The sequence below is a fragment of the Misgurnus anguillicaudatus genome, chromosome 16 (genome assembly GCF_027580225.2).
Source record: "Misgurnus anguillicaudatus chromosome 16, ASM2758022v2, whole genome shotgun sequence".
Taxonomy (NCBI): Eukaryota; Metazoa; Chordata; class Actinopteri; order Cypriniformes; family Cobitidae; genus Misgurnus; species Misgurnus anguillicaudatus.
In genome coordinates, this window is record NC_073352.2 from 14,079,431 (window position 1) to 14,095,435 (window position 16,005).

A 16,005-nucleotide genomic window follows, 5' to 3' on the forward strand; every position below is an offset into this window, starting at 1 on the left:
CACCTGACTTAAAAGGGTCTGAATTTCTCTAGATGAATAGTTTTGGTTAGCTAACAGTGTTTGAAGTTGCTATGCTCCATGAAAATTCTGACAAAACATTTTTGCAGGCTTTGGGAAAGAATCAGCTTTCCAAAAATCATAAAACAGCTGCTTAAATCCTAATATGGCACATGTTTGTTTAAACTGTAAACCACAATACAAGGGAGACTTTTACTTTTACCAAGCACAACATAAGCATTAGTTTGGCAGGCAGGCAGACAGAAGCAAGGTGATCGAGAAGCCCAGAGACTTCAAAAACAGTAGAAGCAGGATTCAGGCTACACACCTGTACAGGGTTAAACAAACAGTCACGGAAAAGAAATCCAGTTTGAGTTGGCAAACATGACACCCGATCCGTGGATCATCAGTAAGTCTGACTAAATAATCCTTTGTAGACTGCTCCACCTGAAAAACGCAGGCTGGTAACGTGATGCCTTATATAATGCAGGATACAGAACCAGTGCGGATGCAATGCACCTGCTCCATGATGCATTAGCTATACATAGTTGCCACGCATGCACAGGTTAGATTAAACCAGAACGCAATACTTTAGACTCAGTGTTCACGATACGACAGGGAATCGACCTTTAAATTAAACCAAAGACAATTAAACGGAGGGACAACGAGGGTTTACGAGAGAGAAAACGCAGTTGGTTTTATTCTGATCCACAGCACCGGGAGGCAAGATGCCAGTCCAGATACCGGACGACACCGATTTCTTATCGTTCAGAGATCAATGTGAAAGTCAGGACGGATGGGTCGCCCGGTATAATAAAAGTGGAGTGACGGTGTGGTGTCGAGGCGAGGAGTCCAAAACGGTACAGAAACTCAAGGCAAGTACAATGCGCATAAGACGCACGCTATTACGCACAACTAGTTTGCTTTGATAAACGGTTTGGTTCAAGTGGTTTTTAGTCCACATGGTTATAAACATGTGAAATGTACGGTATTATATGTTTTTGATATCATCAGTGACTTGGTATGTACATTGTCAATGAAATATTGTTTGTGTGTCAGTCTAAACTCGAGTCACCTGGGAAAGAAACCATTCATACAATAAAGCTTTTAACAACCATGCATAGATCAACCCCCTTCATGCACCTGTGTTAAAACAGGTGAGATCATCCATAGCCTACCCTACCAAAACATCCAGCTAAGACCAGCATAAGCTGGTTTTAGCTGGTTTAAGGTGGCACTAGCTGGTTTAAGCTGGTCCTCCCAGTCTGGCAAAGCTTGTCATGCTGGTGGATAAGCTGGTCTGCCAGTCTGACCAGCTAAGTCCAGCTAGACCAGATTAAAAAGTGACCAAAACACAGGTAGACCAGCTTGCTACACCAGCAAAACCAGTTAAACCCAAGCTGGGAGACCAGCTAAGACCAGCATAAGCTGGTGAGCTGGTTTTAGCTGGTCTCCCAGCTTGGTTTTACTTGATTTTTCAGTAGGGTATAGAGGATGTTTTATATATTTTCATATATGTTACAGCAGGGAGACATAACTCTAAACTCTGCTTTTGCCTTTATTTCATGATGCAAATATTTCGAAAATATTATTTATTTGTCCTCTTTTATGCCGGTTCTATATGTAAAAAGAAAAAACCTGTACAATCTGTCTTTTTTACCATTAGAATTTTAAAAATTGTGGTCCAGCATACTATCAATCTAATTCTTTACAAAAGTCTTTATTTGTGAAAGGGACACTTTCACACCTCCAATATGATCTAACATAATCTAACCTTTATACCACACACCTGGTGTTAATGTTTATACTTATGTGCTATGCATAACAAATCTGAGATTGTCGATTGTAGGCTGTGTCAAATATGACTCATAAGCTACTAAACAGTAGCACTCAGCACTCCAGATGCTTCCAAAAAAGATCCAAAAGAAGCAAATAGTGATACGGTTATGGGCCATTTGCCCTGGGAAAATGCTGTGTATGGTGAAGCAGTACAATATCTGAGATAAAAGAGGGACAGACTGCACCCATGAGATGTGCTGAAAAATTAAGAGCGGAAAACCGTGGTAACAGCAGGCTCAGATGAGGAAACCTGAGCCCCTTCTGCTGGTTCACCAGGGTTGGGCCTTTTATTTTTATTTTAAAAACCAAAACTTCTTTTGACCTCTCTGACGATGGATTAAAGTTATCTCACGATGAGGGTCTATGGAAAGGGCTGTTTCAATATCGTTTCAGGCAGGTTTTGTGCATTTTTTTAATCTTCTGATATTGCCACAAAAATGAAAGGCGATGACAGAACTTCCTCAATAATTCATGTCGCTCTCCGGGGCACTGATGCGTTCTTTTCATGAATAATTGAGTTTTGTAGGCCTCGACGACATTCCATTCATAGAGACTATATAAAACTTGTTCCAAGTAGCTCATTGGAAATGAAGAGGGACTGGGGATGTAGGGGGATAAATTATTAAATGATGGCAGGTTAGAGTCGATTGGGTTACACGGTTGCTTGCGTCGCCGAGCCATGAAATATCTGATCGCATTGCATTTGATGTATTCATGCTTACCTGACCCTTTAAACAACCCAGGTAGAGTTAAAGGATAAGGTAGCAGATTCGGAAAAAAACTGGTTTCACTCACTTACATGTGTGTTGGAAACACAAACAGAGGCAAACATGTTTAAATAAAAAGATGCACTGTAACTCTCACTAGACTGAGGATCCTTTTACATTCACTGTGTGCTGTGTCAACTTTTAACTTATCCCAACAAGACTGAGTCATGCACAAAGCAGAACTTTTTAAAAAGAAACAAATACATCTCTATGTAAGTAAAATGGTCTCACCCGAATGACTCATTTTTGTCTGTGTTGTCTTTCCTCATAGATGAGAATTGTTTGCAAGGATGTGACAGCGGAGACACTTTACGACGTCTTGCACGACACAAGCTATCGGAAAAAATGGGACAGCAACATGATCGACACTTTTGATATCGGAAGACTGACAGTTAATGCAGATGTAGGATATTATTCCTGGAGTCACTTCTTTGTCTTTCCCGAGATTTTATTTCCACTGTGTTCCTGGTGCAGCGTGCCAATACACACTTTACTCCAGTAGTCATATTTGGTCTTATTTTGCAGCAAAAGCTGTTGGAGTGTGCAGCACACTGCTGCTGCAGGACGATTTTTGCAGTTAACTGCAGAAATGTAAATCAATTGGGCTGATTTATGATTAAAAAGCTCTCATACATGCTTACTGATGAAAATCAATTTGGCTGTATATGGATATTAAGTAATATTTTATAATGAGAAATGGATGAGGGTCATTTAAAGGGACACTCCACTTTTTTTTAATTAGGCTCATTTTACAGCCCCCCAGACCATTGGCATCGTGCTTAAAAAATGACCAAAGAGTTTTGATATTTTTCCTATTTAAAACTTGACTCTTCTGTAGTTACATCGTGTACTAAGACTGACAAAAATTAAAAGTTGTGATTTTCTAGTCTGATATGGCTAGGAACTATACTCTCATACTGACGTAATAATCTTTGCTGCCATACCAGAAATAGTTCCCTATCAATGGGCCTGCATCAGCCAATATCACATAAACTGAATGCTCTTGGTACATACTGTACGTACATCAAATATTTTCAAATCTGCTTAATCCCAGTCTATGGCCATTCAGAAATACTACTTTATTGGCAGAATCCATTAAATGCCACAACGTTTTTTCATCGAGGTTCTCTAAGTGCATGGGACACGTTTTTTTACCCGGTTAAAGGAGGTTTACCTAATATAAAGGATATGATCGAATTTTTGTAAAGAATTACTGGAGACTTTTTTAAAAAGTGAAGTTTTTGTATGTACTTAGAGGGTTTTGCAGCGAAAGACACATTTGTAAAATAACAATGACCAATAACCTTTTCATTGCCGTTGAAGTGAACTTAAACATAAGAGCCTGATAAAAATACTCATTTACAAGAAAACATGTTAGATGTACTTAGAGCGTTTTGCATCTCAACTCCTCACATGATGCAGATCAGTAGGCTATTAGGCTGTGTTTGAAGTATATATTACATATCAGAAGTATTAAGACACATTAAGACAAAAGCATAGTAAAACATACAATATTTTCAGAATTTGTACAAATACTCACGTCTGGACAGATATTTTAAGAAGTCATAAAGGCTATTTTAAAGGATCATACAAGAACAGTATGCAGGCTAAATAACTATAATTGATAACAGAAATGATGAAGCGTTTCATAGAGTAATTGTGCTATTTTACTTAATAGTTTTATTGAGGTATACTGCAACATCAATGTAAAGATCATGTATTGTTAATATACAGGGAGATGTCCACATCCACTGAAGAACAGAGACTTTGTCACTATGCGCTCATGGCTTCCTCTTGGCAATGACTATCTGATCATCAACTACTCCGTCAAACACCCGGTATGTCTGTGTTTGGTCTGTAGAAGATTTTACTAGACATTTTGGCAAAAAAAGAACAGCAGAGTGTGTCAGCTGGTATTCATGTCAGCTTTCCAGGTCTTGAGTCACATGAAACAGATCAGTGGCAACAGTCTGGCAGGTATCAAGTAAACGGTCGGGTGACTGAAACCTCATGTTGTAATAAATAATTACAGCGTCAAAAGCCTTTTATCTTTTGACATTTTCTCCATGGAACAATTTAAGCAAGATCTAGATTATTGTCATCGATCAGTTTAATATGGCAATCTTTAGGGCAAAATTGCAGTCAAGTAAATTATTTGGTTCATTCATGCTTAGAAATTGAAACATTACATCCCAGGAAACTAAATTCTCATTGTTGATATTCTCAGGAATACCCACCGAAGAAGGATTATGTCAGAGCTGTGTCATTACTTACTGGATACTTGATCCAAAACAATGGAGCAAACAGCTGTACTCTCTATTACTTAACGCAAGTGGATCCACGAGGTGAGTGACCATTTCTAGTTTTCATTACCAATGGCATTTAAGGTAAAACATGGGGTTCTTTAAAAGGAGACCTTTTTATTTTATTTTATTTTTTTATTCTATATAGATAGATAGATTTTTATTTTATTTTATTTTATTTTATTTTATTTTATTTTATTTTATTTTATTTTATTTTATTTTATTTTATTTTATTTTATTTTATTTTATTTTATAGATAGATAGATAGATAGATAGATAGATAGATAGATAGATAGATAGATAGATAGATAGATAGATAGATAGATAGATAGATAGATAGATAGATAGATAGATATTTTTGTTTAATTCAGTAGTTAATTTAATTTAATTTAATTTAATTTAATTTAATTTAATTTAATTTAATTTAATTTAATTTAATTTAATTTAATTTAATTTAATTTAATTTAATTTAATTTAATTTAATTTAATATTTTATTTTATTTTATTTTATTTTATTTTATTTTATTTTATTTTATTTTATTTTATTTTATTTTATTTTATTTTATTTTATTTTATTTTATTTTATTTTGATAGATAGATAGATAGATAGATAGATAGATAGATAGATAGATAGATAGATATTTTAGTTTAATTCAGTAGTTTAATTTAATTTAATTTAATTTAATTTAATTTAATTTAATTTAATTTAATTTAATTTAATTTAATTTAATTTAATTTAATTTAATTTAATTTAATTTTAATTTTAATTTTAATTTAATATTTTATTTTATTTTCTATATAGATAGATAGATAGATAGATAGATAGATAGATAGATAGATAGATAGATAGATAGATAGATAGATAGATTTGTGTTGTGGTGTGTTATTTATTTTTTATTCTATTTCATTCTATATATATAGCCTTCATAGCTGTGCTTTATTGTAAACGCTTCCCTTTGTGGTAAAGTACACCGATGTTTGTTTTGCGGGAACTAACATCTATTTACACAACACTTATTTACACAACACTTACATAGTTTACAGTTTCAGGCCTGTTTTCAACGTCTGAGGCGCAGCTTTATCACGATGTTTTTATACATATCCAAAAATAATTCATTCATATTTAGATTAAAAGTTAATTTCATTTAATAATAGCTTTATGGATGGGAACGTCTCTCTCCATTCCTCTTCTCCTCTGCTGTGAAGCGTAGGGAGCCAGGAAGCATTTGAAAGTCATGCTTAAACATAATTTATGAATTGGCTGATGTCAACGTTTCCATGCTGCTTGGGATGATGGTTTTGATTATGAATGTTTTCTGTTGCTGTGGTCCACCAGCTGTTTGTGACCTGAGGGACAGACACTCAGTTTATTGCACGTGTACAGTAGACTGTACAGCAGACTCTGTGCCTCTTAGGATATGGTGTGCTTTTCCTTAATATTTTCACAGTAGTGTGAAATTTATGCCCTAGTTGCTATATTTGTTTTGAGTTAATGCAAATTTGAACAATATTTTTTCAAAAGCAAAACATATGATTTTAATGCTTTACCTTGTTCATAGGGTCTTTACCGAAGTGGGTGGTGAATAGGGTCTCGCAGTTTGTGGCACCAAAGGTAATAGCACTGTACACACATTATATTTTATTTTTGGCAGACTGTAACATTCTGAGAATTCAAAATGCTTTTTATAATAAAATTTGAAAAAGGGGAGACTGGAGAAAGTTGAAGATATAAATTTTTTTTTTTTAATAACCAAATAGATCTGGGGCACCATTGATTTCCATAGTTTTCTTTTTTCTACCATGGAAGTCAATGGTGCCCCAGATCTGTTTGGTTACAAACATTCTTTAAAATATCTTAATTTGTGTTCAGCAGAGAAAAAGACATTAATACAGGTTTGAAATAACCTGATAGTGTTTAAATGATAGAGTTTTCTTATTTTGGTGAACTATCCCTTTAACAATGCAAAAAAGATTAATTGGGTTAAAGGTGCAGTGTGTAACTTTTAGGACGATCCTTTGACAGAAATGCAATATAATCAACATAACTATATTATCAGTGGTGTATAAAGACCTTACATAATGAACTGTAAATAGTTTTTATTATCTTAGTATGAGCCGTTTTTATCTCCATACACCGCGGGTCCACTTACATGGAAGTCGCCATATTTTGTGCAGCCATGTTTCTACAGTAGCCCTAAACAGACAAACTGCTCTACAGACCGTGTTTCGTCACTACTGTATTTTGTCTTAGACAACAACATGTTTGTCCTTTTACGGCTACATTAGCTTCTCTATGCATTTCCGTGAACGGTGGACTGAGCCGTTTTTTTGCAATTCACAATCTCAGTGCTAGATGCGGCTAAAATCTACACACTGCACCTTTAATTGGGTTGGATTCAATTAAGAACATTTATTAACAAAATGTAAACATTAAATATGATAGACATTGGATAAAATTGTCTGCTAAATGCATACATGTAAAGACACAATTACTCTATTGGACAGCAAATATTGTAAGTAATAAAATTGTATGCATTTATAATATTTAAAACTCACGGGGTACTATAAAATGTACCTTAAATATTGGGTAACACTTTACAATAATGTCTTATTCCTTAAAGGAATAGTCTACTCATTTTCAATATTAAACTATGTTATTACCTTAACTAAGAATTGTTGATACATCCCTCTAACATCTGTGTGCGTGCACGTGGGCGCTGGGGCGCGCTGCGACACTTCGATAGCATTTGCTTAGCCCTATTCATTCAATGGTATCAAACAGAGATAAAGTTAGAAGTGACCAAACACATCAACGTTTTTCCTATTTAAGACGAGTAGTTATACGAGCAAGTTTGGTGGTACAAAATAAGGCGTGGCGCTTTTCTGGGCGGATTTGGAGGAGGAACTATATTGTATGGCGTGGGAGCACTTATGGGAGTACTTGGTGCAGTAACACCCTCCCTCTCCCATTATGAGAGGGAGAAGGGGAGTGGACTTTTCAGGCGAGTCGAAGTACTCCCAAAAGTGCTATTAAGCCATACAATATAGTTCCTCTTTTAAATCCGCTTAGAAAAGCGCTACATTTTATTTTGTACCCCCAAATGTTGAAAATGAGTAGACTATTCCTTTAACATTAGCTAATATATTAAAGGCGGGGTGCATGATTTTTTTTGGCATGTCTACTAACCGACATTGTTGCCTGGGTTGCGTATGTGTGGGTCTATCAAAAGAAGGTCCAGATTGTATTGGGGTAGGGGCGTGTTTGTTTAGGTGATTTCAAATATCAACATTGACTTTAAGAGATCGTGCAACCCGCCTTTAACTAACATGAACAAACAATGAGCAATATATTTCTACAACATTTATTAATATACACTGTAAAAAATATGCAGCATGAAGTTAAAACAACTGGTTCTGCAAGTCAATCCAACCTACTATTTTAAGTTTTGGCTTAAAAAAGTTGACATAACTATACAATCAAGTTGAAATTGTTTAACTTATTTGATTTTTAAATAAAGTAACATAAAAATATATGTTGAATCGACAAAAATGCTGCAGATTTTTTACACTGTATGTTAATGTAAATACCCAACACAACACTAAAAATGTTGTTGTTTTGAACCTGTGGTCAATCACATTTTAGTTTAACCTCTGCTGCCATCTGGTGGTTCTACATGTGCTCATCACGCTGTTAACAAAGGGCCACATCATGTTCTGCACTGAAACATTTTTCTCCACAGGCCATGAAAAAGATTTACAAAGCCTGCCTTAAATATCCTGAATGGAAACGGAAACATGACCCAAATCTGAAGCCTTGGAGGTACCCAGAGCAAAACACTCTACCCTCCATCAGTGTGGCCGATCTGACGGTCCAGAGAGCGGATTCACTGGAAAACATTGATGAGAGCGCTGTGAGTGAGGAGAAAGCCCAGCACCATAGTGATGATGATGAGACCTAAGATTATTCACAATGACTCTCTCTCGGGTTGTGTGTGTATATAACAGTGAGTTTGTACCACTATCTGTTGAGAATGGTCCCTTACATTCATTCATCATCTTACATGGATTGAACAAAAATAATGGATTGAACAAAATAACGTAATATTGTTTTGCCGAGATTATGGCATTAAAGATCTTCACTCTGTGTCCATACACTAAAGAAGAGTCTTACTGTATTAGATGTGTTTAATAAATGTGAGCTTGTCTGTAAAAAACAGGCTAAAGTCTTATAATAAATTATAATTATAAAATTAGACCTTATTCATGACCTTACACAATCAATTTTAAAGACAAAATGGAACATAATTTTTGACAAAATGGTCTTTATATGTATGATGATTTTATATAACATATATTAAATCACAAAAAATGACTTTAGTTAGGTTTTCACAGGCAGGGTCACAAATAAAACTTAAAGCTTTATGATATATGATTTATTCATTCAGCATAAAAAGTTACACAGTATCAATAAATATATTTGCTTCTTTAAATAAAACATGGTATTTATCTGTTTTACATTTGTGGAAAATATTGCACAAAGAAAATGTGGATTATTGATCATACAAAGTAATATTTTATTCAACAATAAACAGTTTTCTCATTATTTTACTCACTTATATTATGTACACACATGAATATGTTTTTCTTTCTTTCATGTAACACAAGTTTTTATGAAAAAAAAAAAACTTGTACACATAATGAAAGTGATTGAGAACAAAACTTGGAAAAAAGCACACAGGTCATTTATGAAACCTTTTGCAAACTCTTTCTTTATATGACTTTATCACTATTTTTAAGAGCAACACAAGCAATCTTTAAAGCAATTATATACCACCATCTCAGCTGCTGAAGTGTGGCTTTCCTGTCTTTAACAGATAGCCGTTTCCAGTTCTTTATCTTTATGAGAGATAATAATGTATATGTTTAAACATAACCTGTAAATCACTTCTGTTTTTTATGCCGTGCATTTAGATCAGTGGTCACTTCATCAATTTGTTTCATCAACTTATCAAGAATAAAATTTGGTCTTGAATTTTTTTAGCTATTTGACATGGATTGAGAGATATAAACCTCATTTTAGATTTGTATTAAGTGTGAAATAGTAGCTTTAGTCATGAATACAACTACTAAAACTAGGACAACTTCATTTTTGTTCACGTAGACATTTGGCAATAAGGAAAGTTTATTCACGGCCGTATCCTTTTTCTCCTTCCATAAGCCATACAGCTGGAGACCACTCCTCAAAACCTCTATTGTCTCACACACTTCCTGCTTCCCATCTGAAACAGTTCCTGCCTACATCAATCAGATTGGCCTGTAGAGAAAAGGAAATTCTCTTCAGCTTCTCTCACAGCAAAGTTTCAATGCTGTTACGGCTTTCCTTTAAATCATCTCAAATCCCACACATAAATCACACCCTAGTTTTGACCCTTGAACCCATGACATCATAAAAGGTGAAAGTGTAAAGAATATTTTAATTCAGTATTTGCACAATGCAGACCAATTTTGTATAATTTCATATTTTCTGAGTGTTGTTTATATATCTGCAGATCTACAATGACACATTTTACATAGGCCTATTATGTAATTGATTTCTATATCGTCGATTGCTTTACAAGCTGTTTTCAGTGGTGTTGCTTTTAAGACTGTGGTAAATGAGGTTGTTGTGGTTGTTTGTGTAAACTGTCGGCGGACATTGACAAACAGCTCTGTCCCTTTAAGAGCTCAGTTGCTACTTTTGAGTAGCGCTGTTACACTGACTGTAACCTCCTCCGGCATAACAAACACAAAACTATCAGCAGCTCCCAGTCCTGCAACACTCAACACACATTGCTGCGTACACAGATGAGTTTCGTGCACACACAACGCGCTATATCGCGGGATATCTAATGAGAATTAAGGTAAGATGTGATTTAAAAATCCTTTTACATTCAAAGTGACATTTGTTAACATGTGACAAGTCTTTTTTGAGTCACGTAGTACAGACAGTTATAATCTCCACATCGTGTTCAGTATACGCAGGAGGTTTTAACTTCTTTTGATTGCACGCGCATCTTAATTTCCATATTTAAATGTATCTGGAGTGGTCTGAAATGATTTAAATCCAGTGCTGGTTGTTATTTTTAAGGCTTAGTAGGTCCTGAGTTTAACTATTATCTAGCAGTGAAGTGTTGACTGATCAGATGGAATGCCATTGATTTTCATCATGTCAGGATCATCTCTCTCGATAAACCCCTATATGTGCATTAGCTCTGTTTAAAATGCATTATAACATATAAGACTGCCTTTTTGTAGTGTGTTACTAATCTAAAAATATGTGATTTACTGTTGTTAATTATCACAAGTTTAATTTGTGTATATGTAGCTTAAATGGTACAGTGGAAAGGTACAAAAGTTGTCACTGGGATGGTACCTTTGAAAAAGGTCCTAATATGTACCATTTTGGTACAGATATGTACCTCTGAGGCACCAATAGTGTACTTTTTGGAAAGGTACCACTCCACAGTGACAACTTTTATACTGTACCTTCTCGTACCTTTCTTTCTGAGATTGTTAATGATCATGTGTTTGATTCCCATATACACGTCAATGAAAAAAACAAGAAAATATATATATTTTAATATTTTAAAAATAGATGTTGGCTAATAAATATTTTTGAATCAGGATTGGAACAATGTGTTTAAAAAGATTTGGTTATTGAACAACATTGCAGTTCATTTGAATAATTTTCTCACAATATTTTTTATATCCACATAAAAAAAATGTCAGGTGGTACAACTAATCATTGTTAATTTATCAGATAAGTTTTAATGCATTACCTGTGTCATGCTGATTGTTTATTTGAAAGTGGCAGCATTTATTACCACTGGCAAAACCATGGTTATTTTGTAGTAACAATGTTTTTTAACCATGGATTTTGTTGCATTAGGGTTGAATTAGAAACATTAAGCTACCGTAATTTACAGCATTTTCAGACACAACATGATTGGGCAGTGGGAGTCACAGGGTCATTTGCAAAAATAACATTTTCTAATATGAAGGGCTTTCCAGTACATTTTCATTTAAAGAGGACATTTCACAAGACTTTTTAAGATGTAAAATAAATCTTTGGTGTCTCCAGAGTATGTATGTGAAGTTTTAGCTCTCAATATCATATAAATAATTTATTATTAGCATGTTAAAATTGACACTTTGTAGGTGTGAGCAAAAATGTGCTGTTTTGGGTGTGTCCTGTTAAATGCAAATGAGCGGGTTTCTGCACTAAATGGCAGTGTCGTGGCTGGAAAGTGCAGATTAAGAGGCAGTATTATCCTCTTCTGACATCACAGGGAAAGCCAAATTTCAATCTATTTTTAAACCTATCTAAACCTATTTTTTTCACATGCTTGCAGATAATAGTTTACCAAAACTAAGTTACTGGGTTGATCTTTTTCACATTTTCTAGGATGATAGAAGCACTGGGGACCTAATTATAGCACTTAAGCATGAAAAAAGTCAGATTTTCATAATATGTCCCCTTTAATGTATACCACACAGCTGTTTTATCCCACACAGTGCTTTACAATAATTAATTTGAGGGGAGAAATTCCTTATTTACCATCCAATACACAAAAATATAATTTTTTTGAGGGGGTTGGAATTGATTTTCTCAAGACCCATGTCTTGGCTTCTTATATCGTCCTTGCATGGTTTTATATGCCACATGCTTAAAAGGACATTCCACTTTTTTTTGAAAATATGCTCATTTTCCAGCTCCCCTAGATTTAAACATTTGATTCTTACCGTTTTGGAATCCATTCAGCTGATCTCCGGGTCTGGCGTTAGCACTTTTAGCATAGCTTAGCACAATCCATTGAATCTGATTAGACCATTAGCATCACGTTAAAAATAACAAAATAGTTTGACTCGTCTGTAGTTACGTCATGTACTTAGGCCGACGAAAAATTAAAAGCTGCGATTTTCTAGGCAGATATGGCTAGGATGGCGTAATAATCAAGGACTTTGCTGATGTAACATGGCTGCAGCAGGCGTAGTGATATTACGAACTGCCCGAAAATAGTCCCCAGCCATTGAAAGTAAACAAGGGGACTATTTTCGGGCAGTGCGTAATATCACTACGCCTGTGATCAGCAAAGTCACTGATTATTACGCCAGTTTGAGAGTATAGTTCCTTGCCATAAGATTGTGTTGAATCTGCAAGAGATTTGACCTTTGCATTGACCACTTTTATTTTTCTGAACTGATCAGGGTCATTTTTATTTTAGATGTAGAGCACCAATTACTAGAACTACTGTATACATACAGTATGATCTAATACAGTGTATCTTGCATGATCTGTCTCAGCATATTTCCCACATGACTATGTTAGAAAAAATGATTCATGGTCACATGACGGTGTCTCACATTTAAATATTTTCATTATCACATAGAGAAAAGAAATGATTCTCAATATATACATAAACACACACATTTATACCACGGGGCCGTTGAATGCTTTATTCTGATTGGTTGAGATGTTCTACAGGTGTTGATTATTTTTTTGTAAAATGCACACCTGATCTGTCAAATGTCTTAAAATAGCCACCAGAGCAATTTTTGTGGTAACTGTGGTATAAGAGGAGTAATTGACTCCAGAATTATAAACCATAAACTATGCAAATGCATTGTATTGCACCAAATACACGTTCTTATTAACGTAATAGGGGCTCTTTAATGTTTCTCTGTGTTTATTGAGCATTTCTGTTATCAGATATGCCTCCTTAATTTTGAAATTGTAGATTATCTTGTGACAGTGTGCTTCTAGGACTGTGATCCCAGGCAAAGTGTCCAGCATATTAATACACAAGTGTGTTCTGTCATCTCAGCTACGCGCCCTCCACCAGTTTTGAACAATGACGTATTGTGTCGCACAATAGTGCTTCACTGTTATTTATACACCCCCCCACCTCGGTTACACTGCATCCCAAAAGCGTCCTTGATTCCTGCGTTTCACAAATTGCTTTTGACTCTACAGCTTCCACTAATTGTTCATTCTGGAAGCTCAGGGATGTTTGAGTAGGATATGAGAGGGAAAGATGTTTGGAGATGTTTTTCTCCTTTGATTCTATCTTAACCACAAAACAAGGCAATCAACGGGTTAGAAAACACATTTGTACAGTACAGTGCGATGCTTTAGTTTTTAATACAACAACAACAATTTCACATGCAAAAACGAAAACAAGCACACATATAATACAATAAAAGCAAGTTTAAACTGCAGATGCAATTACGCTTTCCTTCTGAATTACATTAGTTGGGGCTTTATTTAATTTGTGTGCTTGTGCCATTTAATGGATGGATTCCAAATGTCTTCACTTCCTGTTAAATGTACTGCCCAGGTTAACAGAAGTCTCTGGAGATGATGATGCATTATTGAAAATGCTTGTTTGCTCAGACTGCAACTCAACTTCATTCAGGAATAATTGTGTCATAAATATGTTTGTCTGCCCATTATGTTCCGACAAAGTGGTCCATTCAGTTACATTGTGATATAATTTAGATAGCTTTGCTTTTTAAATTAACTTCCTATCAGGAAAATTGTAAATGCATTTATGTTATTCCCAAACAGGATGTACAGAATGGCCTGCAGTCTTATTTAGGATTAGTGCACATGACTTAAAAAAATTATAATCCAATCAGATAATCCAAATTTTAAAACATGTTTTGCTTGAGTGGTTTTGATATTGGGAAGCCTGACAGCAGTGCTACAGATGTAAAAATCTGGGTTATTGAAATAAGATTTATAATCAAAGGAAATACGTGTAAAACTAATTGATTTTATTTAGCTGATTTGCCATTCCCAATGTGTAGAAGTTATAAAAATTACTGGACACATTATGCAATGTTACGCTTTTAGTTTACAGTTCTGTTTAGTTTTATCTTCTCTAAAAAGGATGGAACTGGAAATGAGCTGGCATGCATAATTTAGGGGACTTTGTGTGATTGTTAATGTTGTTGTGACAGTGAAAGAAAGACCTTCTTATTCTGCATCAACGTCTAGCTGCATATATTGTCTGATGGATCAAATTTTTTGTGGTTTCTATTATTCATCCATATTGCTTTTGCAATCACTGTGAGAAAGCTAGTATTTGAGTTTCCAAAAAACTTGTGCCTGATCTTGGTGTGAGCAAGGGCTCAACGCTAAGGATTTTTTCTACCAGGATTTTACTTGCCCTCCCAATAATTTCACTTTCCCCACCACAAAAAAAGCATTTAAATAAAACAGGCCTTATTGTAATTTTGACCCATTATTTGTCTGTTGTCGGTTTATTAATCTACACTAACAGTTAAAGGACAAGTTCGGTATTTTACACTTAAAGCCCTGTTTTCATATTGTATATGATGAAATAGAACGGTTTTGACTGAAATTTGGACATATGCTGCTGGCCCGAGAATTTTCGGTTTCTGTGGTATCACCCCCAGAATGGGTGTATAGGTGCTCTGGAACAATCCTTCCTAAAATGCACAAAACTTTCGCCTACAAAGACGTGAAACTCATCGAGTGGTCAGGGGTGTTCACTGATATGCTCACACAAAAATCGCTGCAAAAGATGCTTTCCAACAGGTGTTTTAGCATTCGTTGTAATCTTGTGGACCTATTTTTCCAAACGCCTCACACTCGTACATTCTTCCGTTGAGAGCTTGAATAATAAACACTCCAGCCCAGTTGGTGGCGATAATCCGCCTTTGCCAATTGCAAGAATACAAACAATTTCCATTTCCGGCGGCGGAGTAATACCGTACCTCACAGCACATCTAATACATGTCAATGGAGTTGGACAAAAACTACGATAAAACCTGTTGGAAAGCATCTTTTGCAGCGATTTTTGTGTGAGCATATCAGTGAACACCCCTGACCACTCAGTGAGTTTCACGTCTTTGTAAACGAAAGTTTGATGCATTTTAGGAACGATTGTTCCAGTGCACCTATACACACATTGTGGGGGTGGGGGGGTCATGCCACAGAAACCGAAAATTCTCGGGCCAGCAGCATATGTCCAAATTTCAGTCAAAACCATTCTATTTCATCATAAACAATCTGAAAACAGGGCTTTAAGTGT

General features: G+C 35.2%; 2 protein-coding genes across 5 annotated transcripts in view; both read left to right on the top strand.

The window, feature by feature from the left end:
- Window positions 1–264: 264 nt before the first annotated feature.
- stard15 (StAR-related lipid transfer (START) domain containing 15) lies at window positions 265–9,401 on the top strand. The gene is made up of 7 exons (XM_055179004.2): window positions 265–406; window positions 712–872; window positions 2,875–3,022; window positions 4,338–4,441; window positions 4,831–4,948; window positions 6,466–6,518; window positions 8,647–9,401. Exons 1-7 carry the CDS (start codon window positions 382–384, stop codon window positions 8,863–8,865), a joined length of 828 nt encoding a protein of 275 aa, XP_055034979.1. The 5' UTR covers window positions 265–381; the 3' UTR covers window positions 8,866–9,401.
- Window positions 9,402–10,641: 1,240 nt separating this feature from the next.
- arap3 (ArfGAP with RhoGAP domain, ankyrin repeat and PH domain 3) overlaps window positions 10,642–16,005 on the top strand; it is a 61,546-nt gene continuing 56,182 nt past the window's right edge. For 2 of the 4 annotated variants that reach the window (XM_055178183.2, XM_055178184.2), the window contains exon 1: window positions 10,642–10,806. The gene's annotated coding sequence lies outside the window, so the exon portion shown is untranslated. The remainder of the gene's footprint in view (window positions 10,807–16,005) is intronic. The other 2 variants (XM_055178185.2, XM_055178186.2) reach the window with 1 other exon arrangement.

Coding starts and splice junctions, on each gene's coding strand:
- stard15 (XM_055179004.2), top strand. CDS start 382: ATGACACCCGATCCGTGGATCATCA. Junction 407..711: donor ACCCGATCCGTGGATCATCA/GTAAGTCTGACT, acceptor TCTGATCCACAG/CACCGGGAGGCAAGATGCCA. Junction 3,023..4,337: donor AGATGTAGGATATTATTCCT/GGAGTCACTTCT, acceptor GTTAATATACAG/GGAGATGTCCACATCCACTG.